Source organism: Chanos chanos, chromosome 10, assembly GCF_902362185.1.
Source record: "Chanos chanos chromosome 10, fChaCha1.1, whole genome shotgun sequence".
Lineage (NCBI taxonomy): Eukaryota > Metazoa > Chordata > Actinopteri > Gonorynchiformes > Chanidae > Chanos > Chanos chanos.
The window spans coordinates 33,683,341-33,711,278 of record NC_044504.1 but is presented as its reverse complement, the minus strand read 5'-3'; the positions used below and the strand labels follow the sequence as shown (position 1 = coordinate 33,711,278).

Genomic DNA, 27,938 nt, shown 5'->3' with positions numbered 1-27,938 from the left:
AACTGATGCAGCAATGTGGGCTAGTGCAAGACAGTGTTAGTCATGTAATGTCATGTCATGTCATTCTCTGGAGGTCAGCCACACACAGTAGTGTAGTATTATAATAGCCTTAGAACGGGTGTCACGACCAGAGAGATGCAGAGGGAAGAGGATCGACGGCGTGACCTCTTTGGCACACTGTAACAGTCGCCGTTTCAGCTCCGACTGTTAGTCGCACAAAGACACGCTCGTGCCGACATCAACGGACGGAAAACATGACTCATAAATTCGTTTCATCCCACGAGGCATCGTTCGTGTTTTTCAGCACTTTTCTAACAATCTTTTCCAGATCTTTCCTTGCTTTCTGCTCCTCTTCAAGAGTTCTCTTCATTTTCTTATTGTCCTGATAGAAGGCAAGAGTCATATGATTTCGCTCAAAACGGTAAATATTCTGTATGACGACATAAAATATGACGCAAGACACCGAATCCTGCAGAAGACAATTAATATGTGGTCATTTTTTATGTGAGGGAAACACAGAGACCTACCTGCTTCAGCTCCTGGACTTCATCCCTCAGAGCATAGACTACATCTACCAGGCTGCTTAAGGAGAAGAACAGAGAGAGAGAGAGAGAGAGAGAGAGAGAGAGAGAGAGAGAGAGAGGGGGGGGGGGGGGGGGGGGAAAAACACCATGGTCCATACTCTGCTGTCGTAATAACATAAAAATAATTTCTGTTTATACATAACATACATATTAACAAGGTTTAAGGGTTTGTGAGCTATTAAAGTGTCCTGATTCTCAGATGCATTAACTGTTGAACATTGAGACGAATCAAGATGGATAATAATTAATAGTTAAGAGTTTATGAATTTGAACGCAGTCTTACTTCTCCTCCGTGGCAGCTTGGCCGTTGCTTTTCGTCTCTTTCTCATCTCCTGGAACGATCAGTGGTGGGCCAGTGTCCCTCTGCGGTCCTGGTTTAGAAATAAATAAAGACACACAGTTTCCTAATTGGTCTTCAGTTTTCAAAAGACTGATTTGAGTGTGGTTTTAAAGAACTGGAAATTGTCTCAGGTGTGTTTATGAAAGGATCAAACTTACACAGAAATGTTTGTGTGACAGTGTTAGTCATGCAGAGAGGGAAGATCCACAGGAGGTATTAAAAAAAAAAAAAAAAGAAAGAAAAAACAGGGCAAAAAACAACACCATAATATCAAGCAAAGGTTGTCATGGGAACAAGGGCTCTGACTGCATCGTTTGAATGTAAAACACTGAATCTCAAAAACTGGAAAAGAAGAAAAAAAAAAAAAAACACAAAAGAGCAATAGTTTTGTTCGTCTTCTTGAGTTGAAAAGACTCGAGACCTTGGATTTTTCCCCCCTCAAAAAAGAGAAATATCAAACAAGACAGACAGACAGACAGACAGACAGACAGACAGACAGACAGACAGACAGACAGACAGACAGACAGACAGACAGACAGACAGATAGATAGATAGATAGATAGATAGATAGATAGATAGATAGATAGATAGATAGACAGACAGACAGACAGACAGACAGACAGACAGACAGACAGACAGATAGATAGATAGATAGATAGATAGATAGATAGACAGACAGACAGACAGACAGACAGACAGACAGACAGACAGACAGACAGACAGACAGACAGATAGATAGATACAGACAGACAGACAGATAGATAGACAGATAGATAGATAGCACAAATCTAACAAATACCAGAATTTATTCAAAATGTCCATTACAATGCCTGTGATATTCTGTCATATAGGTGGATTCTGTGTGTATTTAACAAACACAAAAATAATCAGTAATTCAGAAACACAGAAACATGATCAGCTAGTTTAATTTTACACAGACCATTAGAATATAGACACAGTACAACAGACAGTCAAGCCAGTCAGGTTGTCCTTTTTTTTTTCTTCTTTTTTTTCCTTTTTTTTTTTTTTGGAACCACAGAATAGATCTTGGTCACAAGAAATAATCTCACAACAGGAAAACTTGTTTTCTTATTCTATGTTCAAATACTCGCATCATCCTTTTGGAGGATTCTCTTTTTTCTCAGTAGGGTAAAAACAACACCCTTTACAGAAAAAGAGGAAAACACTGAATGTTTCGTAAACATTGAAGGTCTAGACATAAATTTTCCATGTTGAATTACAGAGAGAACAGTGAGCATCGCGCTCCCATATACACGATTAATGCTCAATAACTCCTCCGGTAAATGTGTCATATATTTTGTTAAGTCATCACACTATTTCACCAAACATATTGAAACTATTATAAACTTACAAGTAAACAAGTTAAATTCATACAGACATACAAATCATTCTCAAAAAATTACATAAAATTAAATAAAACAGCAAAATTAATAAATAGGTGACAAAAGATATGCCCTGCATATTCCCAATAACACTGCCTCTCTCCTCTCCTTTTGACCTGAATACATTTTCATCAAAACTATCTCTGTTTATCGTCTTAAAAGTCACTCGTCATCAAATACTTTTGCTCAGTGATTCAGTAGACATGGTACATGTATACTTCACATCTTAAAATTACGGCATCGTTCAAATATTTACAAGATTTAATAATTACAGGAGCAGAACTGGATCTGCACATGCTTCTAGAAAGTTCTACTGTGTCTAATCCAAGACAGTCCACTCTGGAAGTCATCTTTCAATCCAAGTATCTGATCATTTCGTTTTTATATAGGCCGACACCATGAGGGGAAGAGTGAGATTTCGGTTTTAAAGAGATGCTAAAATAAACAGGTGGGGGAAGACTTAAAACAGAATAGGGGAAGGGCTTTGAAATTGGGGATTGAGAGCATGCAATAGATTTGCCCCCCCCCCCCCTCCCAAAAAACAAGCAAACAAAAAACTTTAAATGAGGATTTAAAATAAATACAAGAATAAACATTGACAAATAAATAGGAATAAGTAGAATAAATATGTATTTAAAAAAATCAAAATAAATAAATAAACAAATAAATAAACAGATAAATAACACCCCCCCCCCCCCCCCCCCCACAGCCCACAGGGAAAAACCCCTATCCTTCCGGGATGAGTCAGGTGAAAGTGGAGGAGTGGTGGGGAGGTTTAGTTCTGGTGGGAGATGAAGGAGCTGCAGCTCTTACGAGATACAGAGCCCATCCTGTAACTGTGGGACGTCCATATACTGTCATAGTCCGAGTCCTCCGACAGGTCAGAGGGCGCCTCCGGCCTGGATATGCTGCTCCGTCGACCCAGAGAGTCCACGCTGGACTGGTCCAGCACGTGATTATGCATCAGGTCGGTGCCTTGCCACGCTGAGGGGTTGGGGTGGGGGTGGGAACGAAGGGAGGGGGGGGGGGGGGGGCCCAGACGGGCGACGGACATCAGATAGATGCAAGAGTCGGTGGGGGGGGGGGGGGGGAGGGTGTCCACGTGACGTGAGCGAGATGCGGAATGTTCGAAATAAAAAGTTCAAGGTGGAGATGGAGAGATAAAAATGGTCGAGATGGGAAAAAAAAAAGAAGTAAACCAAAAGATTTTGGATGGGATAAAAATCATAACGTCGTGGTGAGGCACGGAAATGATGAACGCATTTCAACGTAAGGATTCCAAATTCCAAAAGAAAAGAAACGGAAAAAAAAAAAAAAAACAGGGTGATGGTACGAACCCAAAATTGATCAAAGAGACAATGATAGGGTATGCAAAACAATTGTGTGTAGAAGGTCGAATAAGAACAAGAGAGAGAAAAGAGAAGATATCGTTACATAAGACAGCAGAATGAATTAGCAAGATCAGATTAGCAGCATAACAGGCTAAGAAACATTAGAGGTTAAATGTATACGTGTGTGAGAAGACAAAAAAAGAGAGAAAGAGAAGGCAGAGAGAAACTGTGTCTTGGTGGTCTTAATGTGTTCTCTTACTTGAGTTGAGAGTTTGTCTGGTTTTAGCGCTCGTGCAGTAGGCCTCAATCACTTTCAGGATCTGAGCGTCTTCCTCGAGAGCTACAGTACCTGAACACGTCACATTCGCATGGGTTACATGGCTGACCACAGCATACCTCCTCTTATCTTACACACACACACACACAGTATAGCTTCACTTATCACTACTAACCCCCTCCACACACACAGTATACCTTCACTTATCACTAATAACCCCCTCCACACACACAGTATACCTTCACTTATCACTAATAATCCCCCCCACACACACAGTATACCTTCACTTATCACTAATAACCCCCTCCACACACACAGTATACCTTCACTTATCACTAATAATCCCCCCCACACACACAGTATACCTTCACTTATCACTAATAACCCCCTCCACACACACAGTATACCTTCACTTATCACTAGTAACCCCCTCCACACACACGGTATACCTTCACTTATCACTAATAACCCCTCCCACACACACAGTATACCTTCACTTATCACTAATAACCCCCCCCCACACACAGTATACCTTCACTTATCACTAATAACCCCCCCACACACACAGTATACCTTCACTTATCACTAATAACCTCCTCCACACACACAGTATACCTTCACTTATCACTAATAACCCCCCCCCCACACACAGTATACCTTCACTTATCACTAATAACCCCCCCACACACACAGTATACCTTCGCTTATCACTAATAACCCCCCCACACACACAGTATACCTTCACTTATCACTAATAACCCCCTCCATACACACACAGTATACCTTCACTTATCACTAATAACCTCCCTCTGTCAGTTGAAACTTACTTTTCCTCAGAGCAAATTCCTCATCCGAAGGTTTCCTCTCAGGCTTCCGTTTGGGCAGCAACTTCTTCATGCTTTTGGGACTTTTACTGAGATCCTGCAGAGTTGGGGGAGAATATGAGAGAGAGACAGACAGAGAGAGAGAGACAGAGAGAGAGAGAGAAAGACAGAGAGAGAGGGCAAGACAGAGAGAGAGAGAGAGAGAGAGAGACAGACTTTAGAGTAGTCCATTTTGAACAAAGACGCATTGATTTTAGTCGCAGATTCTATGACAGGTAAAGGTACTGGGCTGGTTTATCATGGGGGTTTTAAATACATTTCACTGAGAGTCGGTTCCGACCCAGTTCACTCGCTGTGCCTGTACCTCTTTATAGCAGAGAGCGGCGGAGGGTCTTAGCGGGGGGGCCGGGCGCAGGCAGCTCAAGCTCCAGGGTTTCTGGGTTTTGGGAGGTTCCAGAGGACCCCACATCACGGTGCTATGGGGGGCCCCGTGCGAGGAGGGGTGCGGCAGGGTGTGGTAAGCGGGGGCAACGGTCAACCCCCTGCTCTCCGCATGTCTGGAGGGCGTCACAGGGTGTGAGGGTAGCTAGAGAGAGGGCAGCTGCATGTCAGTCAAATAATTCAGGTTCTGAGGAGAATTTGGTTTGAATGAGGGGTGTGGTGTGACAGCAGGAACAGGGTGTGGAGAGACTGACCGTGTGACAGGGCACGGTGAGCGGTTTCAGACTGGGAGCCGCCATGGTCGTGTGTTTGATCTGACAGTTCAGGTGTTCCAGCCAGTCCTGCCGATCCTGCTGGTTAAAGCAAATGACCTGCAGTCTCTCAAACATGCTGCCTGTAAGGACAGAGAAAACACACACACACACACACACATATACACACACACATACACACACACACACACACACACACACACATACATACATACATACATACATACACACACACACACACACACACACACACACACACATACATACATACATACATACACACACACACACACACACACACACACACACACACACATTTCAGCTTAAATCTTCAAAATGTAGTTGAGAGAGATGCTACATTGGTATTCTGTGCAGGCTGCTTCTCTTACCAGAGAGCTCAAAAGCATTCTTATGACTTTCAGTGTCCTCCAGTGGGGTAACTGTCATTCCACTCAAAGGCAGCTTCCGCTAAGAGGACCAGAGCAGCGTTTCCAAAAAAAATCAAAAGCTTTTTATTATTCTTCCACATCACCACAGCTCATAAGTGAACACAAAGGAATTAAAACCCATTCAGTTGTTTAACAAGTTGTACGTATGTTTCTGTATTTCGGTAGGAGTGTCTGCTGACCTGGTAGATGAAGCCACTCATCCGCGGGCTGGCAGACAGGATTAATAGGACGTGGGAGAAGAGCAGGAGGTAACGTTCATTTTTCTCCTGAAAGAGAACCCATGTGACTGTGTCATTATTCAAACACACAGAACAAAAACGCCACACTAATGCACCCAGCTTTTCCCGTTCATACTGACGACCCTCCGAGAGCATCTGAGCCGACGAAGGAGTTATACAGTCCAGGCCTAAATACGGCTCTGTGTGTTTCCTCTCATGTTTATATCTGGATCTGTTATGACTTTATCAAAAAAAAACCCTATGAAATAAACTGAGGTTCCCTAAGAAATTTCACTGTACAATTTATATGTAAAATGCATGATTAACAGCACTGATAAAATGTGTATATTAGATAATGTCCATTACAGTAACAGGGCGGTGTGTCTACGTTACAGTAACAGGGTGGTGTGTCTACGTTACAGTAACAGGGTGGTGTGTCTACGTTACAGTAACAGGGCGGTGTGTCTACGTTACAGTAACAGGGCGGTGTGTCTACGTTACAGTAACAGGGTGGTGTGTCTATGTTACAGTAACAGGGCGGTGTGTCTAAGTTACAGTAACAGGGCGGTGTGTCTGACCTCAGAGCCGTGGTTCTGGACCATAGCCTGGCTTATGTACAGCACAGATCCTAAAGTCTTGATGTCCTCTCCCTCCCACATCCGGATGGACTCGTTTAGAATCTGCAGTTCCAGCTCCTTACGCTTCCGCACCTCTTGACACTGTGTCTGTAACCATGGAAACGCAGCTTAAAATATGGGCCTGTCGCCACGGGAACACTGCACACCTGCGCTGTGATGCAGAGCCGTGGGATATCTAGGTGTTGGGAGAGATGTGTGCAGCCTTACTGCAGCGCACACCCTAAACAGTCAAAGAACCATCGAATACTTAGCAACAAGAAGGGTGTGACTGCTGACCACAGTCACACCAAAGACAACATGGCGAAAGAGTGACATTCTCCCTCTACATGACTGAAATCTTTGTACACATATTGCCAAAATGATCACTCTCTATAATGGATATGGAAATGTAAAATTAACCTCATAAATTGAAAGTTAAGTTTTATGTTGGGCCCTATTGCAGAATTACTCATGATTGTAAGCTGAGGAAAAACCTCAGGTCTCAGAATGCACACTGACGCTAGAAGCACCATTCACGCTGTCATCTGAAAGCTAAATTCACGACCGTGTCCCAAGGTTACGGGATTACGTGAATTATAACCTTGAGTTATGAACTGCTTGTCCCATTGTGCCATAAATTCAGAGGAACACACAGTGAGAAACAGCACTGAGGATATTCATGTATCCTGCCTCTGTCTACCAAGATAACTTTTATAATAATCATTTTTTTTCTCTTACAAGACACTCCCCTCATTTACCTTTATAAATAATCCAACAGCGCTAACATCCATCTGTATGTTGAAGGAGGTGATTCTAAAAACCAACGTCGGGTACATCTCTGAACGACTCTGTCTGGAGTTAATCTTACGGTTCTCCGTCTGCAGTTATGTCTGATCGTGCAGACTTTTCACAGAAGGACATGGTTTCATACGGAACAGAGCTCAGCGACTACACTGAAAACCAGTGGACTGTTCTCATTCCTCATCACCCCAAACGCTGTGGACGTAGAGGTAACTTCTGCCGGCGATTCCTTCCTTTCCTTCACCTGACCTCCCTGTGTGAAAGACTTGAAGCCGACCTTTGTATTGGCTAGAGAGGCATGAAACCTGTCTATGGGCGTCAGAGTAACCATAATCGGCTTTTCCACCCTTCATTTGCCACATGGTGGCACAGTTAGCTCCTCTCAGTACTTTATGACTGTACACTTAGGATAAACCCACAGGCCAGCGCAGACTGCGGTGCTGGGAGACCAGTTTGACCAAAGAGATCTCTTCTGTCTCGCATATGATCACCTCTGGGATTGCACGTAAATTTGTCTGGACTGTCCTCTAGGACTATTCAAAGTCTTATTTTCTTTGTTAACTTTAATTAGTCTTATTAAACTTCATTATGTTTTTTCTGTGTCTGTTTATTTGTCTTCTTTCACAATAAAGCTGTACTATTTTTAAAGACTCCCAAATTCCTGCAGAATTAATACCAGGTTTCATTCACGTTTACCTAATCCATCTATTTCAACTGTACTAGTGTCCCAAAATATTAGTAGTAAAATGAACAATTATTTTAAATTAATTAACAAATTCATTACTTAGCAACAGTAACAAATAACCAATATCCCACATAAAACGGAGGGACTTACCGACAGGTTTTTGAATAGAGTCATACTCTTCTGAATGTCAGGCCGATCCAGGTGACCTTCCTGGAGACCGAACAGAGTGGACAGCCAACGTGAGCGTCTAATACCATAGAAGAGTAGACATACATGACCTGCAAACTCAGGCACGTTCCACAGAGACATCGCATCTGACGTACCTCCATGTGTCTTTCCAGTTCTTTCAGTAGAGTAGGGTACTTGTCCAGTCTCATGAAGGGTTTGCTGAGACCAGTGGTCAGTGTGAGAATACCAGGAGAGCTGGCTCCTTTCCCCTCCATAAACTCCCCCAGCTCTTCACTGAGAGAGAGAGAGAGAGAGAGAGAGAGAATATAAATATTTTCAAAACAGATGCTGGAACGCCACCTCCCCCATTAACACCTAAAAATCTCCCCCCTGGAGTAAAACTCTTTGCAGGATTAATTTGAGAGAAAGACAGGGATCCATAGGATCTAAGTCAGCACACGTATGTGTGTGTGTGTGTGTGTGTGTGTGTGTGTGTGTGTGTGTATGTGTGTAAATAAAGTGGAGCACATGGGACCATACCCGCGGTCTGTGAGCACGTTGACGGCTGAGGGGTGGTTGGAGCAGTAGCCCACATAAAGAGCTTTCATTTGGGGCATGAGATTCAGAAAGAACCCCCCAACCTTCTGCTGCATCTCTGGAAGTCTACAAAATAGGGCAGAGAAAGACAACACATATTTGTGTCTGATAATCCCCTCAAATCTGAATTTAAAATGACACATTTAAAAAAAAATTACATGAAATGTGACCGTAATCTACCACTTGAGGTCAGGTAAAAAAAATATATATTTCCCTGGTTTAGCGTTCCTTTGTCTTGTCTACATTCAAGGACAAGTGGGGAATCTATATTCAATACAAATTATCAACCTTCCTGTTTAACTAAGGAATACACCTCCTGGATTTTCTCCCTTTGGTCATGAAGTAAGAGATAAGAGAGATTTGTATAGAGGCGGGCCAACATGACTGCTGCACAAATCAGGACTCACTTCATACAGTCCTCCAGCGATTGGACAAGAGTCTGTTGAAAGGTGTTGATTTCCTCCAGGTTTCCCATAATGAGACTGAAGTCTGACGGACTCAGCCTGTGAGAGGGAGAGAGAGAAGTCAGGGTAAAGAGTGATAAAATGACCAATTCAAGACGTGGAGGCAATGACACAAAATTTCTCTTCCTGGAGTTAAAGGCTCTACAAATGTACATTTATCGAGGAAATAACTGGTAAGCATTGTGACTACGTCACTTTTGTGGACAGACGGCGGGCTTACCTGTCTGAGCTCTGTAACGGTCTCAGGTAATTTGTCAGGAGATTCTGAAGGTCCTTGGAATACTCCGTCTCTGTCTCTAGAATGTTCTGTAACACCTGGGGGGAGAAGCAGCAGCAGCAAAGACGCTTTTTAAGAGTTTACTCAAATAACTTCAGAAATAAACAAACTGTCAAATTTTAAAAATCAAAACCTACAGAGCTGACTGGTGTTGCAGCTAACATTATCCTGGGTCTAATTAACTGGTAGGAACATCATACTGGTATTAAAATTATAATACACTCAGAGAATTGTTTGATCACACAGACCAGTCTGAACTGTCCGACGCGATTAAATGGTTAAAGAAAATCACTGAGCACATTAAACAACACGCTTTTTCTGTTCACACACAGGACTGTTGACTTTTTGAGAATTTCGGAAATGCCCTGCACAGGATTTGACTCTCCCTCTAATGCGCCATCAAAGACACAATGGCTAATCCCCAAATCTGTCCATGTTCCTCAGTGACCAGGGGGCAAAGGGATATTAAATGTCAGAAACCAAACACAGCCTGACAGAACTAGGGCAAGCTGCCTGGAATGTTGACGAAAACTCCCAAGCTAAAGAAACTTCACCATTACAAACTTTCAATCTTTTAAAGGCAGAACACTGTAGGGCTAACATGACCCAGCGTGAGTCTTAAAGGGAGGGTCATCTTAGAGAAGGAGCAGGGGAGCAGCTGCACTGAGGGAGAGCAGACATTAGATTTCACACCTGTCGCCGCCTCCACGTCCCATACGCAATTTCAATACGTATTTGACATCAAACACCTTCAAGCGCGTTATCATACAGGACACAGCTTTCCTAAAAACCAAACCAAACTCTGAAACAAAAATGAACTGAGACTCGACGGAACCCGTTTCAAAGACATAAAATGACCTTGTGGGTTCTTACCAGGTTGTAGTAGGTCTTACTGATGGCGGCGGTGTCGAAGCCTTTTGGGGGGCTTTTTAGAGTTCCAGATTTGGGGGAAACCTGTTTGTCTGTGAGAGGAATAAACAGACAGGGCTGAGAACCAAAAACGTCATGTTCTCCAAGCCTTACTGTAAATATCTTTAAGTTAAGTACAAATGTGTTTACACGACAAAATATCACTCTATATCTTCTTTATTTTTGAAATCGCCAAGATGAACACGAAGACAAACACCTAAGGGTTTTAAGACCGGAGAGTGGATAGTCTACACTACCGACCTCACAAGGTGGACACATACCATAACCTTTCACCTCTCGGACGTAGTTGCTGGGAAACCAGCCGGTCTTGCCATTGAGGGTCCCTTCCCACCAGCCCCCCTCCTCCGTACGGGTGACGTTGATGATGTCACCCTTGGTGAAAGACAGCTCATCCTCATTGGTCTGCTGGAAGTTGAAGCGTGCTTTCACCACCAACTGGGCATTACTGTTCTCTGTCATATCCTGCAAGCGGAAAAACGAAAGACAGAGTGGATTTGATAGAACAGACGTGATAAATTTGATCTTTCTGCAGACCGCTGTACTCTCTTGTCACGGGCACTACGTGCGCATACAGTTACATAATTGTATTGCTAATGATGATAACAACCATCTCAGTTCCAGCGTTATGAAAAAAGAAAAAGAAAAATCCTCAAGGACAGCTATGTAAGTAAGTGAAGAGAGTGAGAGTATAAGGACCTTGCGAAAACAAACTGTTTGTTGTTTGTACTGAGAAAACGTTACTGAGATCTAACAGCATGCAGAGCTTATGTTTACCGGGATACAGCTCCGGTTCTCGCCAGGTTACTCACCAGGCTGCGGAACTGGTTATGGAGGAGTTTGGAGGACCGGCCCAGTGAAGACTGGGAAGCCAAAGATTCAAAGGACTTGATACGATGAGCAGAGGAGTATCGGTTACATACAGAGTCACTGCCCACGCCGATGTCTGCGTTACCACGGCGAAGACCAACGACAGCGTGAGTGAGAGACACAGTCAGACAGAGAGAGAGACACAGAGAGAGAGAGAGAGAGTGTTTAGTTTAATTTTGAAAAAAAAAAAAAAAAAAAAAAACAGCACTTGTCTCAGATGTATTGTTATCTCATCTGTGTGGGCTGGACTGAGTTGCACAGACATACTCACCTGCTGTCACTTTGTTGAGTGCGACCAGTGTGATAAGTACTTTACTGAAGTTCTGGCCCTGGTACAGGTCACTGGGCTCAAACGGCTGCAGGGCCAGAGAGCGAGAGCAAGAGAGGGAAAGAGGCAAAAAAAAAAAAAAGAAAAGAAAATGAGAGTGAACTTACATAACTTCACTAACACAGACTCCTGAATGTCAGCACTAAAACTGGCCATATAACCACACTTGTCCATGACTGAAAACCCAGTATCCAGCCCTCAAACTACAGCACAAAGGACTATCTGACTATCTGGAAAAGGCAACCAGACCAGCTGAGAAATTATGGATGATTTTTATAATGTGAAAAAATACACTTGAGCTTCCTGGCTTCTGTCCAGCCTTTGTCGTTTCACTTCACCTTAATAAACCTGACAGCGCTCAGTATATTTTGTGGAGATATTGCATTGTGACATATGGTTATTAAATATCATAAATATCTATGAGTGGTGAAATCTCGTTTGAGCATGAGTGTAATGGATCGCTCTAGTGTAGTGATAGTAGCATTTATAACCAGCCGTGTTATATGAGAGTCCCTTTCCACTGTGCTACAGGAGAGCTGGTTTACCCTGTGTTATATATGAGAGACTGTTTATCCTGTGTTATATATGAGAGTCTGTTTATACTGTGCTATAGGAGAGCTGGTTTACCCTGTGTTATATATGAGAGTCCCTTTCCACTGTGCTATAGGAGAGCTGGTTTATCCTGTGTTATATATGAGAGTCTGTTTATACTGTGCTATAGGAGAGCTGGTTTACCCTGTGTTATATATGAGAGTCTGTTTATACTGTGCTATAGGAGAGCTGGTTTACCCTGTGTTATATATGAGAGTCTGTTTATACTGTGCTATAGGAGAGCTGGTTTATCCTGTGTTATATATGAGAGTCTGTTTACACTGTGCTATAGGAGAGCTGGTTTATCCTGTGTTATATATGAGAGTCTGTTTGTACTGTGCTATAGGAGAGCTGGTTTATCCTTATGTTATATATGAGAGTCTGTTTATACTGTGCTATAAGAGAGCTGGTTTATCCTGTGTTATATATGAGAGTCTGTTTATACTGTGCTATAGGAGAGCTGGTTTATCCTTATGTTATATATGAGAGTCTGTTTATACTGTGCTATAAGAGAGCTGGTTTATCCTGTGTTATATATGAGAGTCTGTTTATACTGTGCTATAGGAGAGCTGGTTTATCCTGTGTCATATGTGAGAGTCTGTTTATACTGTGCTATAAGAGAGCTGGTTTATCCTTATGTTATATATGAGAGTCTGTTTATACTGTGCTATAGGAGAGCTGGTTTATCCTGTGTCATTTGAGAGAGTCTGTTTATACTGTGCTACAGGAGAGCTGGTTTATCCTGTGTTATATATGAGAGACTGTTTATACTGTGCTATAGGAGAGCTGGTTTATCCTGTGTTATATATGAGAGTCTGTTTGTACTGTGCTATAAGAGAGCTGGTTTATCCTTATGTTATATATGAGAGTCTGTTTATACTGTGCTATAGGAGAGCTGGTTTATCCTGTGTCATATGTGAGAGTCTGTTTATACTGTGCTATAAGAGAGCTGGTTTATCCTTATGTTATATATGAGAGTCTGTTTATACTGTGCTATAAGAGAGCTGGTTTATCCTGTGTTATATATGAGAGTCTGTTTATACTGTGCTATAAGAGAGCTGGTTTATCCTTATGTTATATATGAGAGTCTGTTTGTACTGTGCTATAGGAGAGCTGGTTTATCCTGTGTCATATGTGAGAGTCTGTTTATACTGTGCTACAGGAGAGCTGGTTTATCCTTGTGTTATATGTGAGAGTCTGTTTATACTGTGCTATAAGAGAGCTGGTTTATCCTGTGTTATATAGGAGAGCTGGTTTATCCTGTGCTATAAGAGAGCTGGTTTATCCTGTGTTATATATGAGAGTCTGTTTATACTGTGCTATAGGAGAGCTGGTTTATCCTGTGTTATATATGAGAGTCTGGTTTATCCTGTGTTATATATGAGAGTCTGTTTATACTGTGCTATAGGAGAGCTGGTTTATCCTGTGTTATATATGAGAGTCTGTTTATACTGCGCTATAGGAGAGCTGGTTTATCCTGTGTTACATATGAGAGTCTGTTTATACTGTGCTATAGGAGAGCTGGTTTATCCTGTGTTATATATGAGAGTCTGTTTGTACTGTGCTATAAGAGAGCTGGTTTATCCTGTGTTATATATGAGAGTCTGTTTGTACTGTGCTATAGGAGAGCTGGTTTATCCTTATGTTATATATGAGAGTCTGTTTATACTGTGCTATAAGAGAGCTGGTTTATCCTGTGTTATATATGAGAGTCTGTTTATACTGTGCTATAGGAGAGCTGGTTTATCCTGTGTCATATGTGAGAGTCTGTTTATACTGTGCTATAAGAGAGCTGGTTTATCCTTATGTTATATATGAGAGTCTGTTTGTACTGTGCTATGAGAGAGCTGGTTTATCCTGTGTTATATATGAGAGTCTGGTTTATCCTGTGTTATATATGAGAGTCTGTTTATACTGTGCTATAGGAGAGCTGGTTTATCCTTATGTTATATATGAGAGTCTGTTTGTACTGTGCTATGAGAGAGCTGGTTTATCCTGTGTTATATATGAGAGTCTGGTTTATCCTGTGTTATATATGAGAGTCTGTTTATACTGTGCTATAGGAGAGCTGGTTTATCCTGTGTTATATATGAGAGTCTGTTTATACTGTGCTATAGGAGAGCTGGTTTATCCTGTGTTACATATGAGAGTCTGTTTATACTGTGCTATAGGAGAGCTGGTTTATCCTGTGTTATATATGAGAGTCTGTTTGTACTGTGCCATAAGAGAGCTGGTTTATCCTGTGTTATATATGAGAGTCTGTTTGTACTGTGCTATAGGAGAGCTGGTTTATCCTTATGTTATATATGAGAGTCTGTTTATACTGTGCTATAAGAGAGCTGGTTTATCCTGTGTTATATATGAGAGTCTGTTTATACTGTGCTATAGGAGAGCTGGTTTATCCTTATGTTATATATGAGAGTCTGTTTATACTGTGCTATAAGAGAGCTGGTTTATCCTGTGTTATATATGAGAGTCTGTTTATACTGTGCTATAGGAGAGCTGGTTTATCCTGTGTTACATATGAGAGTCTGTTTATACTGTGCTATAGGAGAGCTGGTTTATCCTGTGTTATATATGAGAGTCTGTTTGTACTGTGCTATAAGAGAGCTGGTTTATCCTGTGTTATATATGAGAGTCTGTTTGTACTGTGCTATAGGAGAGCTGGTTTATCCTTATGTTATATATGAGAGTCTGTTTATACTGTGCTATAAGAGAGCTGGTTTATCCTGTGTTATATATGAGAGTCTGTTTATACTGTGCTATAGGAGAGCTGGTTTATCCTTATGTTATATATGAGAGTCTGTTTATACTGTGCTATAAGAGAGCTGGTTTATCCTTATGTTATATATGAGAGTCTGTTTATACTGTGCTATAGGAGAGCTGGTTTATCCTGTGTTATATATGAGAGTCTGTTTATACTGTGCTATAGGAGAGCTGGTTTATCCTTATGTTATATATGAGAGTCTGTTTGTACTGTGCTATGAGAGAGCTGGTTTATCCTGTGTTATATGTGAGAGTCTGTTTATACTGTGCTATAGGAGAGCTGGTTTATCCTGTGTCATTTGAGAGAGTCTGTTTATACTGTGCTACAGGAGAGCTGGTTTATCCTGTGTTATATATGAGAGTCTGTTTATACTGTGCTATAAGAGAGCTGGTTTATCCTTATGCTATATATGAGAGTCTGTTTGTACTGTGCTATAGGAGAGCTGGTTTATCCTTATGTTATATATGAGAGTCTGTTTATACTGTGCTATAAGAGAGCTGGTTTATCCTGTGTTATATATGAGAGTCTGTTTATACTGTGCTATAAGAGAGCTGGTTTATCCTGTGTCATATATGAGAGTCTGTTTGTACTGTGCTATAGGAGAGCTGGTTTATCCTGTGTCATATGTGAGAGTCTGTTTATACTGTGCTATAGGAGAGCTGGTTTATCCTGTGTTATATATGAGAGTCTGTTTATACTGTGCTATAAGAGAGCTGGTTTATCCTTATGTTATATATGAGAGTCTGTTTATACTGTGCTATAGGAGAGCTGGTTTATCCTGTGTCATATGTGAGAGTCTGTTTATACTGTGCTATAGGAGAGCTGGTTTATCCTGTGTTATATATGAGAGTCTGTTTATACTGTGCTATAAGAGAGCTGGTTTATCCTGTGTTATATATGAGAGTCTGTTTATACTGTGCTACAAGAGAGCTGGTTTATCCTGTGTTATATATGAGAGTCTGTTTATACTGTGCTACAAGAGAGCTGGTTTATCCTTATGTTATATATGAGAGTCTGTTTGTACTGTGCTATAGGAGAGCTGGTTTATCCTTATGTTATATATGAGAGTCTGTTTATACTGTGCTATAGGAGAGCTGGTTTATCCTTATGTTATATATGAGAGTCTGTTTATACTGTGCTATAGGAGAGCTGGTTTATCCTTATGTTATATATGAGAGTCTGTTTATACTGTGCTATAAGAGAGCTGGTTTATCCTGTGTTATATATGAGAGTCTGTTTATACTGTGCTATAGGAGAGCTGGTTTATCCTTATGTTATATATGAGAGTCTGTTTGTACTGTGCTATGAGAGAGCTGGTTTATCCTGTGTTATATGTGAGAGTCTGTTTATACTGTGCTATAAGAGACCTGGTTTATCCTGTGTTATATGAGGGTTTGTTGGAGGGTTATCACTGAGGCAGCTGTAGATGGTGTTGGGGACAGAGCAGTCTAACCATGCACGTGGACGGTGGAAGTTGTAGCTCTTTGCCAGTGAACTGTAAGATATGTGTCACCCTTTTATTTTCCGCTCTGATTACAGATATGCCCTGAGAGAATGGAAATGTGGATGTGCATGTGTGAGAGAGGATGTGTGTACTAAACTGCCCTTCTCAATTGTGTGTGGGCGTGTGTGTGTCTGTGTGTGTGTGCACAGTAACCAGTTTAACTCCTTCTATTGGAAAGACATAGACACAAACACACACACACACACTCGGATTTTACCACCAATTCCACTTTGCAAAATGACATTAAGATCATTCACAATAATTCACTTAGTATGCATTACGCAGCTGAAACTGATCTATACGTGCACCACAGAACAAAACAAATGGGAACCGCAGCCTTTGTTTTAGAATTAAACGTGGGAATGATTACTGACCCCTGCATAAAATTTCACCTGAATATTTTCCCAAAAGTACGTTTCTTAAACACAGATATTTAAACAAACAGGCATGTCGTGTGTGTGTGTGTGTGTGTTTCTCAGTGCAGTTCTTCTTACCAGAGCTATTCCTAGCTGTTTCATTATCTAAGAGCCGACCTACCTGATCAGCAACCGCTGAATACACCACTAATGTCAAGCCCTAAGACGTCACTCACTAGAAACACACCATACATTTGAACATGCGTCAGTTCAGTTTACAAACTGCATGCTAAACAATTAAGAGAGGATGAAAAACAAGCTAAGCCATGGTGGAATCAAACACTTATAAATAGGACACAGATTCGAGGTTTGGCTACACATACACACACACACGCGCACATATCAAAGAAATTACAGAGACCAAAAGCAGCATTAGTCAGAGCAAATGTACTGTCAGCAGTGAGAACAGATCGTTTTTTTCATCTTAATCATGGGAAAGCAGAGTGGTCATCCCCTGAGAGTCTGAGTCAAAACTAAACCAGCATGAGTCCACACTGTGTGTGTGTGTGTGTGTGTGTGTGTGTGTGTGTGTGTGTGTGTGTGTGTGTGTGTGTGTGTGGAAAGAGAGGAAGGATGATCCACCTCCGAGTAAAACACACAAGACAAATACAGAAACTCCACAGACTCAGCAAAGATACAGATACAAATCGAACACCAACCAGGTGAACCTGCAGAAGCCGACGGAAGGGTAGCTGTTTGACTGGTGGCTTGTATTAGTCTCCCAGTAAAGACTGTCACACAACAAATATGATTATCGCTACCCATTTCATACACCTAGAGCAACCCGGCGGTGATTTCCATTGCGAGCTATGCAAGACTGGACCTAAGACACTGCTAGAGCACAGTGGAGCACTACCAGAAAAAAAAAATGAACCCCATACACATATAAGCCACAAACAAGGCACATCTTCAGAGATGGAAATCTATACTCCATCTCATCTTTGTCCTTTTCTCCAACCCCCCCCCCCTACTTTTTTTCCTGAAACACGACAACAAAATAATCAAAAAGAAGCTATCCTCTGAGAACGGAACAATATCCCACGTCTCCACGGTGCCTTGTTGCTTGGTTACAGTAACGACCCTCCGGCTTCGTTTAGGACACGACATGATCTCTTGCGGTAGAGGAATCAACTCTGATTCTTCAATGTCAGCGCAAAGGAAAAAAAAAAAAAAAAGAAAGAAGAGAAAACACAAACCTGGAAATTTACAACACCGGTTTCAGCAGTGGGAGTCTGACATAAATGAAAGAGGTAAAGGGTCGGAAACAGCAGGAGCGCCTCCAAAAAAAAAAAAAGGAGAGAGAGCGGTCCAACGAGTTGGCGGGGGTTCATTCAGGAGGAATAATACTCCAAGGCAATTACGTTTATCAGAAGAAACCAGAGATTAAAAACCAGCCCGTTCTAAATTCCCCGAATTCGGAATATGGAGAGTGTGACACAGACAGCAAAACTCGCTATCGGAAATATAACAATATTCAAATGATACCAAACAAGACAGCAATTATGCAAAGGAAAGTATGGAGCAATGGTGTGAGTGACAAAGAGGGACTTGTGTGCACATCTCACAGCTGTGCATAAGTTCTGCCAAGTCGGGCCAACACCTCCCAATAGGCAGTCTAAGGAATTCCGAGAAACAGAGAAAGTCACAAGCAAACTCATGATAGCATTTCATGATAAAGCTTCAATAACCCGGCAATCCAAAGTCTTCATTAACCTGAAACTAAACTAAACTAAACTAACCGGAATAAATTTTTTTTTTTTTATGTTATGCTTTAGTTTAATGGTTTTCCTGAGTCTCTTGTCTTGGATCATTTACAAATGATTGCAAGGTTGTCCCTATGTAACAACAGACGTCAGTCTCCACCTCCAGTTATAGGGACTTTTAATGAGCATTAAGCAAATCCATCTGCCCCATAATAAATGCGCATTATTTTGCATCCAGCAATCTGCTCTTTTCTACGTCACCTTCAGTGTATGGCTGTGAACACACAAACACTTTGAAAAAAAAAAGAGTTAAGTGCACAAGGCTACAATCCTCATTCATGGAGAATGTGTTTCATGGAAAAAAAGAGTCAATGATTTTCCCAAAAAAAGGGGGTTTGTATCCTCCACTGTGGCTTGCTGAATGCTACCTCTGGCACAACACAATAATTTACTAGAGAGGTAAAATGTTTATTATTCTTTGTGCATTAGAACATACTACACTTATCAAGCCATTAATGAACCAGTGATTAAATTAAAAGAAACATGTTCAGGTTCTGTAGGGTCAGACCGAAAAGTACTGATTCCAAGTAATTACAGAACACAAGACAACATTACCTGAAAACTAATATGAAGATATGACAACACATCATTAACAAAACAATTCAAATACGGGCGTTATATTTATGTCGAGGACATAGGATGACAAAACAAAACTACATTGTCGAAAATCTTGACACCTTATCCGTAGAAACGACAGGACAATATGCGGTAGAACCCAAAGGCTTTGCATGGGACAATTATACCTCTTAGACGTCCAACGCTTTGACAATAATGGAGCGTCCCTGATGTACTGAACCCAGTAAAGAGTAATATCTATCTTAATATGATAACCAATTCAATAACCAATTCAAACGGGCTGTAAGAGACAGAAAAGACAATGCCACGCACGAATGGACAAAGCAGAGCCATTCATAGCGTTAGCCACTAAAACTACTACAGATTTCTACCAAGCTTTCATGATTCGCGATTTTGTGCGGCAGCTAGCCCAACTGCAACTGCGCTTTGGGGATTTGGTGTGTACGTGAGAACTAAAGCCAAGTTTACCATAACTGTATTGTGTCCCCGACCCGTCCCCAAATATTAGTCTATTGTGCGGGCTGTCTGTTTCAAGCTACACATCAAATCTCTCCCCTTCGTCCACAGTTCTGCCTCCTACGGCCAGGACTAGTTCTCTGTGTGCATCCTTTGTTAATTGTTTTCCGTATCATATTACTACTACACAAATACCAATAACTAGTTCAGTTTTTCTCCGTTTCCATGTAATAATATAAAATAAAGTATGATCACGACTTAATAGCCTGCTTACCTCGACTCGAAACACAATGCAACCTTTGAGAAACTCCTGGATGTTACTCAAGCACTCGGCGTCATTCTTAGGATCCTGGAATATCTGAGAGGAAACAGAAAAGAGCAAAGGGTATAGAGTCCGGATTTTGCAAACTTTCTTTTTCGTTATTTACTGAAGCCGTGGAGATTTCAGAGTCGAAGAGATCTGCACGAGCATCCACATTCTACCTGGCTACCGACATCCCTATCTGGGTATAACAAATCCCGACTTGGGGAAGTGAGGAAAGTAGGAGGGGAAATGACGTCGGCGAGAAAGCCCGTAGAAAAGCGTCCAATATCGCAAGGAAGGCACAGCCCACTTGTTGTAATCTGGCGGGTAAAACAAAACAGCACTGCGGAATTAATCAAGACAACGAAAATAATTCTGTTTAAACCCCCGGCTTCAACCTTTATCGAATAACACGCACTCTTTTAAATTCTCCAAGTTAGGTGGTTCGTATTTTTTTTTTCTTTAACATTGCCAGTATTAGCAATCTCAAAACCCAACAGTAGGCCTTGACATCAATTAACCTACCGATGCATTGCGGCATGTTGCCCACTGTATACTAATTCACTGTGAAATGTAGCCTTCTGTAAAATCATAACACTTGATGAGCTGGGTCAACCGCCAGTGAAACGCTGCAACTAAGATGCACACAAAATGTGTGTGTGTGCAACGTACTTTTTAAAATTAAGTTAATACGAGCTGCATCTTCAATCTAGTCAATATTTTAAAACCCTGTATGTTGCTAATAAAAAGCCAACGGGCAATGTAAAAATGGTTATGAACCCAATGAAACCTGATATTCTTAGTACGGAAAGTTAGGCGGTTACTTTAACGGACAAGACGACAAGTGATTGGTAGCCTATTATGCAAATACCTTGACCAATATTCAGCGATATTATGTTGTTCCAGTTCATTAAAGAATAGCAGATTTATTGAAATGCTACGTGACTGTAAGGAGACGGTTGAAAGGGATAATTGGGTTTAGGCATTATCCATCGTCACAGAAGAAAAGACTGAAAACAAACCGCACATTTTAGAGAAAATGTATTCATTGGTTTTGTAAATACGGTGAGCGTTCCTTTTTTTCTTCTCACTCAAAGGCGGTACATTTTGTGTAAACAGATATGATCGACAACCCTCCTTAATAATCTGTAACAGATGTTGGATATTGCCAAATACGTAGAGCCGAACATGTAAGGCGATTTGCTGCCAACTCGCAACTCGGTTGGTGGACGTAAACAGTATACCATTGAATTGCTACAGGATATGACAACACAGCTGTTTATTCGTGCAGCCTATTTTATAACACACGTGAATGCACACAAATAATGACACCGAAATCACGCTAAAAATATAAGTCACCATTCCACTTAAACCCGGGCCTACAATTTGTCTTGAAAATTAGACTCTGTTTGCGCCCCGAGCGATACCGCGTCTTGTATCAGGTAGCCTACATCATCGCTGGCGCACAGTGGCTCAGCTCAGCCCAGCCTCCCGTTCACAGAGAACCTGAATTTGCTGTATTGTGATTCAGGTTTGGGGGTAGTAAGCACTGTAATCGTGACCTACAAAAATCCGTCTCATGGACGACTGGGCTGAGAGAAGTAGGATATCATCGTATTATGCCGTAAATATGGAAGAGGCAGACAGATGAGCACAGACAGACAGCGGCGCGACAGATGAACGATGAGCAAAAAATACCCTTACTTTATCGGTGGTGCCCGGACGCAGTCGCTCCAGTAACCTACACAGCACGACCCCATCTTTTAACGAGGACTGCAGAAATCCGTCAGGATCCGAGATGGTCTTTTTTGGTGATTCCAAAACACCGAGCGTAATGAGCCATGTAACCGTTTGTTCTGCCGGATTCATGGCCACACGGAACAATGTCGATTCTATTAGAGGTGCTTTACCAAAAACTGAGGCTTCAATTGTAATCAACCGGCGGTTGAATAAGATATCATTTTCCCTATTGCCATTTGTTAGGGGCCTTAATGCACCAGCGTTCTGTTTGTCAGTCGGATGAAAAAAAATATGCTATACGTTTGATCCCATTTCCTTAACCCCACAAGCTGTCAAATGCCGTTCGCTGGTACACGGTGCGCACAGCCTGCATAGTCTGCCAGTTCACATCTTCCGGCAGATGACATCACAGGCACAGACAGGCTTGTTTGACCAGTTGCCTTCGGAGACAATTTTGCATGGAATGGCCTGCTTTACATGATCTTTGCATGAAGTGACAGAGACAAATTGTATCAAGCATTTATTTTGGCAGATTTTTCTGTATACATTTTTTTTCTCGGGGAATTTTGTTTACAAAACGATCAGAAATATCAGTGAAACCTAAATTCGTGACGGAATCCAGGTAAACACCCATGCCTAAGAAAAGAATCAACTATTTTAAATGGCATTTTACCAGATCCTGGATTTATAGATTCTAACTTGTTTAACATCATTTGAACGACATCATTATTCTGATGGTTCAAAGTACACTTAGGCTACAATGTGTTTTCAGCTTATAATAAAAAAAAATTAAATCTAATTTTTATACCACATTTACAAAAAAAAATGAAATGATGATCTATTGCCTCACTGTGAGGTTCTTGAATTGTTTTAATCGCTTTAATTCTTATACTGTCCACTAGGCGGTGCTGTCAAGTCATACCATAACTACAGCTATGTAACAAGGTAGCATACTGCGTTCTTTGGATGCACAAAAGCACGTGTTCCTTCCACATTTCTGAACAATGCCGCATCTCTACTGTTGTCCATACTTGTCGGCATAAGTTTATCCTATGGAGGAGATAAACAAGGCAGAGAATTTTCTTTTGCTCTACCACAGAGATAATATCCCATAACATAAATCCATTCAATCCAGTTAGTGCTGAGTTCACAGAGAGTACCTTACGTGTAATGCTTTGTCTGGTGCTCGAAAAGAAAACTTGTGACAAATTTGAACAGTGAAACCAGTGTAAGTATTCTTAGTGACGGTAGATAATCTCACATGCCGAGCCCGTGTGGAATACTGTCTTCGCCTGGAAGGTAAAGAAAACACTGGTGAATTTTACATGTTGTTTATAAGCAGTGATACAGGAACAAATCTCTCTTCATTCCCCATTCCCCTTTGTATATGTTACCTGTCTGCTCACCTGGAGGAATCTGTATTCCCAACAGGTCACCATGGATACGGGAAGCGGAGTTGGAGACCTGTCTCCAAAGGCATCGGAGGGGAGAAGACTTATCTCTCTGTCTCCTGAGACTGAGGTTCAGAACGTCAACTTCTGCGTCTCCCAGCTCAGTCGTCTCCATAAGCTGTTACCAAGGATGTTAGTATTCACTTGCTGCTCTCTTTCCTTCTCTCTCTCTCTCTCTCTCTCTTTCTCTCCCTCTCTCTCTCTCATTCTCCTTTCTCTCTCTCTCTCTCTCTCGCTCTCTCTCTGTCTCTTGTGGTGGATATATTGTCGGTCTTTATGACCTTCAGACTCATGTTTTATGCACTGCATCTGTCCTTTCTCCTGTTTCTCTAGTTGCTCTATTTATACCCCCCTCTGCCCTTTCCCACTACCTGTCTATTTTGAAAGTGTACTTTTATCTACATGTCTGTCTTTGATGTTATTTGTGAAACCATACTCTTAACAGTTCACCTTACCACAGTGTGGGCAATATGAAAGATCTGGTGTGTGTGTGTGAGTGTGTGTGTGTGTGTGTGTGAGTGTGTGTGTGTGTTTGACAGGGAGAGTTGCATTCTATTGATTTTTATTAGTATTTTATGACAATTTCTCTTTGCTGATTTATTATAATGCATTGTGTGTCTCAGCTGTAGCAACGGGTTTGTGAGGGAGGTAATAAAACCATAACTCAAGATTTCCCCTGACTGTCACTGCACAGAAAACAGCTTAATTCATTCATTCATACATGATTAAACACACACATGCACACACACACACACACACACAATTATTCAGCGCTGTCACAACATTCTCATATAATTATCACTGGACAAATTAAAACAAAAATATCACCTTTCGCAGTCTCCCACACTGACTTCCTCAGACATGCAAAACCCAACACACACACGCACACACACACTCCCAAACTAAATCATTTTGTTGATGCTGAAGTATCAGGTAGTTGCCTTGCGTTTAAATGGACTCGATCAAAACAATCAGAGCAAAGGACACTACGGAAGCCAGATGCTCTCTGCAGATCACTGAACTGTTGCTTCTCTTATTAAGAGTCTCATTTTATCTTTTTCCATTTTACTCAGTGTGACCTCTTGAACCCGCTTCAACACCAGCTCCCTGATCACTTTTCTTTATCAGTCATGACAGTGCAGCCTCATTTCTCTGTGACAGAGAACGAGAGAGAGAGAGAGAGAAAGGTCTAAGTTATAACATTTTGACAAAGTGAAACAAAGGCACACAGCAAACATGTAGAGGTTAGATAGTGGTTAAAGGTTTGTGGACAGTTCATTCCCTCCTATTAATCTTTGTAAACAGCCACTGTTTCCCCTTCATACACTAAGCTGGTCATCAGATATTCATACTGACCACAACAGCAGCACATTCACACAACATTATTTGCTTAGTAACAGAAAATGATTCATTTACTTTAAACATGTAAGTATCAGTGCTGCAGGAGGTTACTGAATGCAGAGTACAGGTCAGTAATTCAAACATGTACTGAATGTGAGTTTTGACAGGGTTTTAGGGTATTTGGTAGTGCACATACATGTGTGTAAGTATGTGTATGTGTGTGTGTTGGGGGTAGTGGTGTTGGCAGTTTGAAATGATATATTGTGCATGTTGTGAATTGTTTTTAGTACAGTAAGCCACAGGTGTCCCCTGTGTGGAGCAGGGTTTGGTGAGGTGTAGTTGGGGTTACCTGGGGGGGGGGGGGGGGTCCCTTGGCATCGTTACCACTATAAACAGGTCTGGTCACCAGAGTTAAATTAGCGCTCCACTGTCCCCTGGGACACCAGCCTTTAAAACAGACAACAAATGATATTAAGACCACAGAGGGGGGAGAAAGAGAGAGAGTGAGAGGGAGAGAAGGAGGAAGGAAGGAGGGGAGGGAGAGAGAGAGGGATTCAGGGTGGGAGTAAGGAGGTTAGGTTAAAAGTTTACTGTCTGTGTTCATCAGAACTGTGGACTCATGTCGACTGCGAGAGTGACTCATGAGAATGCCAGGTTTACCAACTGACCTCATCCACTACACACACACCCACACACACCCACACACACACACACACACACACACTCAAATGCTGTACCTCAACAAAATACATATCTGTCTTCCTCTAGCTCAGTGGTGATTTAAAAAAAAATCAGTTCCCAGAAAGGAAAAATGTATGCAAGAACGCACGTTCATAAATCTTCGCCTGTGTCTCCAGACATGTTCACGTGCTTCTCACGTCAGTATTCTGTTAGCATGATCACTACATCAGTGTTATTTATAAAGGACTGTTGACGAATACACAGAAATCACATGCTCTCTCTCTCTCTCTCTCACACACACACACACACACACACACCGTACAGTTACAATGAAATCTGTATACACTTACGGAGACCCTGGGTCCTTCCCTCCCGCAGAGCCTGGGGTTTGTGTCCGCCGTGTATTATAGAGCCAATTCTTCCTTTCCTGGGAGAAAAGCGCCATGACAATAATGCGGGTCTTTAGTGTTGGAGCACAACACACTATCTATGATCTAGTGCACAGACGCTGGTATGCTCTCAGTATTCAGGGCAGCAAATGAAAACCGTGAATCATTGACGTTTCCCCAGATATAACCTAGAAATGCATTTTTTGCGTTCCGTATTGTTTTTATTTATAGAGAGGCAGAGGGAAAACATGACTGATTGTTATTCGCCATCGAATCAGAGGAAGAAAAAAAAGATCTGTAAATTTAAAGAGAGTTCAAAAGGCACGTTCTTGGAGTGCGCACATGCACAAGCGTCTGAATGCATGTGACTGAATGTACGGTACGGAGTAAAAAAAAAATCATTAAGGGATTTATACTGGTTATGGCTACACAACGAAATGGCCTGCTATCTCATCTATTCACATGAGCATAAGCGCACTCCCAGAAGGCTACTTTACTGTTTAGTTGGACGTAATTGTGTCACCACTCGCTCATTCAGAACCCGCACGAGTCTCAGTGCTCGTGTATCAGCTGTTGACACGAGCTCATCGCTCTGTCGTGATCTGTCCAGGTACAGCGCAGCGAGTCAACGGTGCGTTTTTGTTTCTCTGACCTGCCTCCACCCATCGTGCGCTCTCACGGAAACACGGAGTCTGTGACTCCCTGATGATGCGCGAGATGCTGACGCTCTTTACCTTGCAGCGTGCGGCGTGACAAGGACTCCGCCACCAAGTAGGCTCGGTGAATATTTCCAAAGATGGACTGAAAAAAATACATTTATGGAAACATGCCTACTGTTTTCAGAAGTAAGGAAAAGAGTGTCAGCATTTGTTCCATGCTTCTACGCACATCTCAGGTAAGAACATAAGTGATCACGTTTCATTCATGTGTTTTTCTCTCTAACCACACTGCACATGATAAGTAAGCAAAAGGAATTCAGTGATTCTTTCATGAGCCTTGGCTGTAATTTCAAAGTGTTTTACATAGCTCTTTTTGCAGCTTGGGTGGGCGACTGGTGGGTCATGAAACTTGTGGATAACTGATTATGCCAATTTCCACTTACAAACGCCATTTAAAGTTATTGACCCTACTATTGTAGTTAAGTTTGTATTTTGCCAAGTTTATCTCTTAATGCAGTGGTAAGCTGAGGGTAAAGCTGGTGAAGTGTGGTTTGTCAGTTAAAGCGATTTCCGTTTGAAGTGTTGTCGAGCGCAACTCAGTGTTTCGGTTTTGTTTGAAGGACGTGCTCAACGGTTTCAGAGGATGGTTCGAAACATTCAAACTGATACATTCAAATTGAAACATCACCTGACGTACCCTTGACAAGCTCCATCACTCGCTTGCATATCTCGTTGTTACATCATGTTCTGAAGCAGCGCCTGTTGTTTGGACTATCCTTTGGAGACTATGGGTTAACAAGGGATTTCGTGCACAGTTTAGAAAATACTTGCCGTGTTTAATGCAGAGTGACGCAAATTCAGATGAAAAAAAAAGAAAAAAATAAGCCCCGGGGGAAGAAGAGTCGACGCAGCTGCGTTTAACTGGTCAGTTAGTGTTAGTGACTGGATCGCTTTTATGAGAACGGACCTGTTTGAATGAGTGAGTGAGGGGAAAGCCATTTAATTTTCTCTCTCTGTCTCTCTCTCTCTCTCTGTCTCTCTCTTTCTTTCTCTGTCTCCCTCCCTCTCTCTGTCTCACACTCATACACTCACTCACTGCCTGTAGAGTACCAAGATGACTCACTGAGTCAAGTGAAAAAAAGGGTAGTGAGTAAAAGGGAGTGACAAAGCAGGCGCTGGACAGCGGTTGTTGTGTGTGCGTGTGTGTGAGTGTGAGAGAGAGAGAGAGAGAGAGAGAGAGGAGGGGGCATAGAGTTAATGGGACAAATTGGATAGAGGAAAGAGTCCACGGCTGAGAAGATACAGTGCTACGACACAGACAGACAAAGGCAGAGATGGGGAGTCGTAACAGACGATGAGAGCTCTCCTCAGCATCACTGGTGATTTCAGTGCTGTACATGAGTCAGCCCATTCATTCACTGCTTTAC

General features: G+C 41.8%; 1 protein-coding gene across 6 annotated transcripts; it reads right to left on the bottom strand.

Annotated features, from left to right (window-relative positions):
* Nucleotides 1-259: 259 nt before the first annotated feature.
* Nucleotides 260-22,119, bottom strand: arhgef7a (Rho guanine nucleotide exchange factor (GEF) 7a). 6 transcript variants are annotated; one of them, XM_030786181.1, is made up of 22 exons: nt 21,955-22,119; nt 20,221-20,304; nt 11,805-11,901; nt 11,488-11,621; nt 10,939-11,140; nt 10,622-10,710; nt 9,692-9,786; nt 9,415-9,510; nt 8,951-9,073; nt 8,566-8,704; nt 8,393-8,452; nt 6,718-6,864; nt 6,101-6,187; nt 5,862-5,940; nt 5,455-5,594; nt 5,124-5,345; nt 4,763-4,856; nt 3,918-4,007; nt 3,141-3,311; nt 868-955; nt 528-582; nt 260-382 (listed from the first exon to the last, which is right to left on the bottom strand). In XM_030786181.1, exons 1-22 carry the CDS (start codon nt 22,117-22,119, stop codon nt 260-262), a joined length of 2,580 nt encoding a protein of 859 aa, XP_030642041.1. The 6 variants fall into 6 exon arrangements, with proteins under 6 accessions (XP_030642041.1, XP_030642038.1, XP_030642040.1 ...); XM_030786178.1 differs by having other exon boundaries at nt 11,464-11,621; nt 11,817-11,901; XM_030786180.1 differs by having other exon boundaries at nt 11,817-11,901.
* Nucleotides 22,120-27,938: the final 5,819 nt, after the last annotated feature.

What these genes read in the sequence shown, in the direction of transcription:
- arhgef7a (XM_030786178.1), bottom strand. Translation starts at nt 22,119, where the DNA reads ATGAATCCGGCAGAACAAACGGTTACATGGCTCATTACGCTCGGTGTT. An exon ending in GCATTGTGTTTCGAGTCGAG is followed by an intron (nt 11,902 to 20,220) that starts GTAAGCAGGCTA and finishes CTGGCCCTGCAG; the next exon opens with CCGTTTGAGCCCAGTGACCT. An exon ending in GTAAGACCTACTACAACCTG is followed by an intron (nt 9,787 to 10,621) that starts GTAAGAACCCAC and finishes TTCTCCCCCCAG; the next exon opens with GTGTTACAGAACATTCTAGA.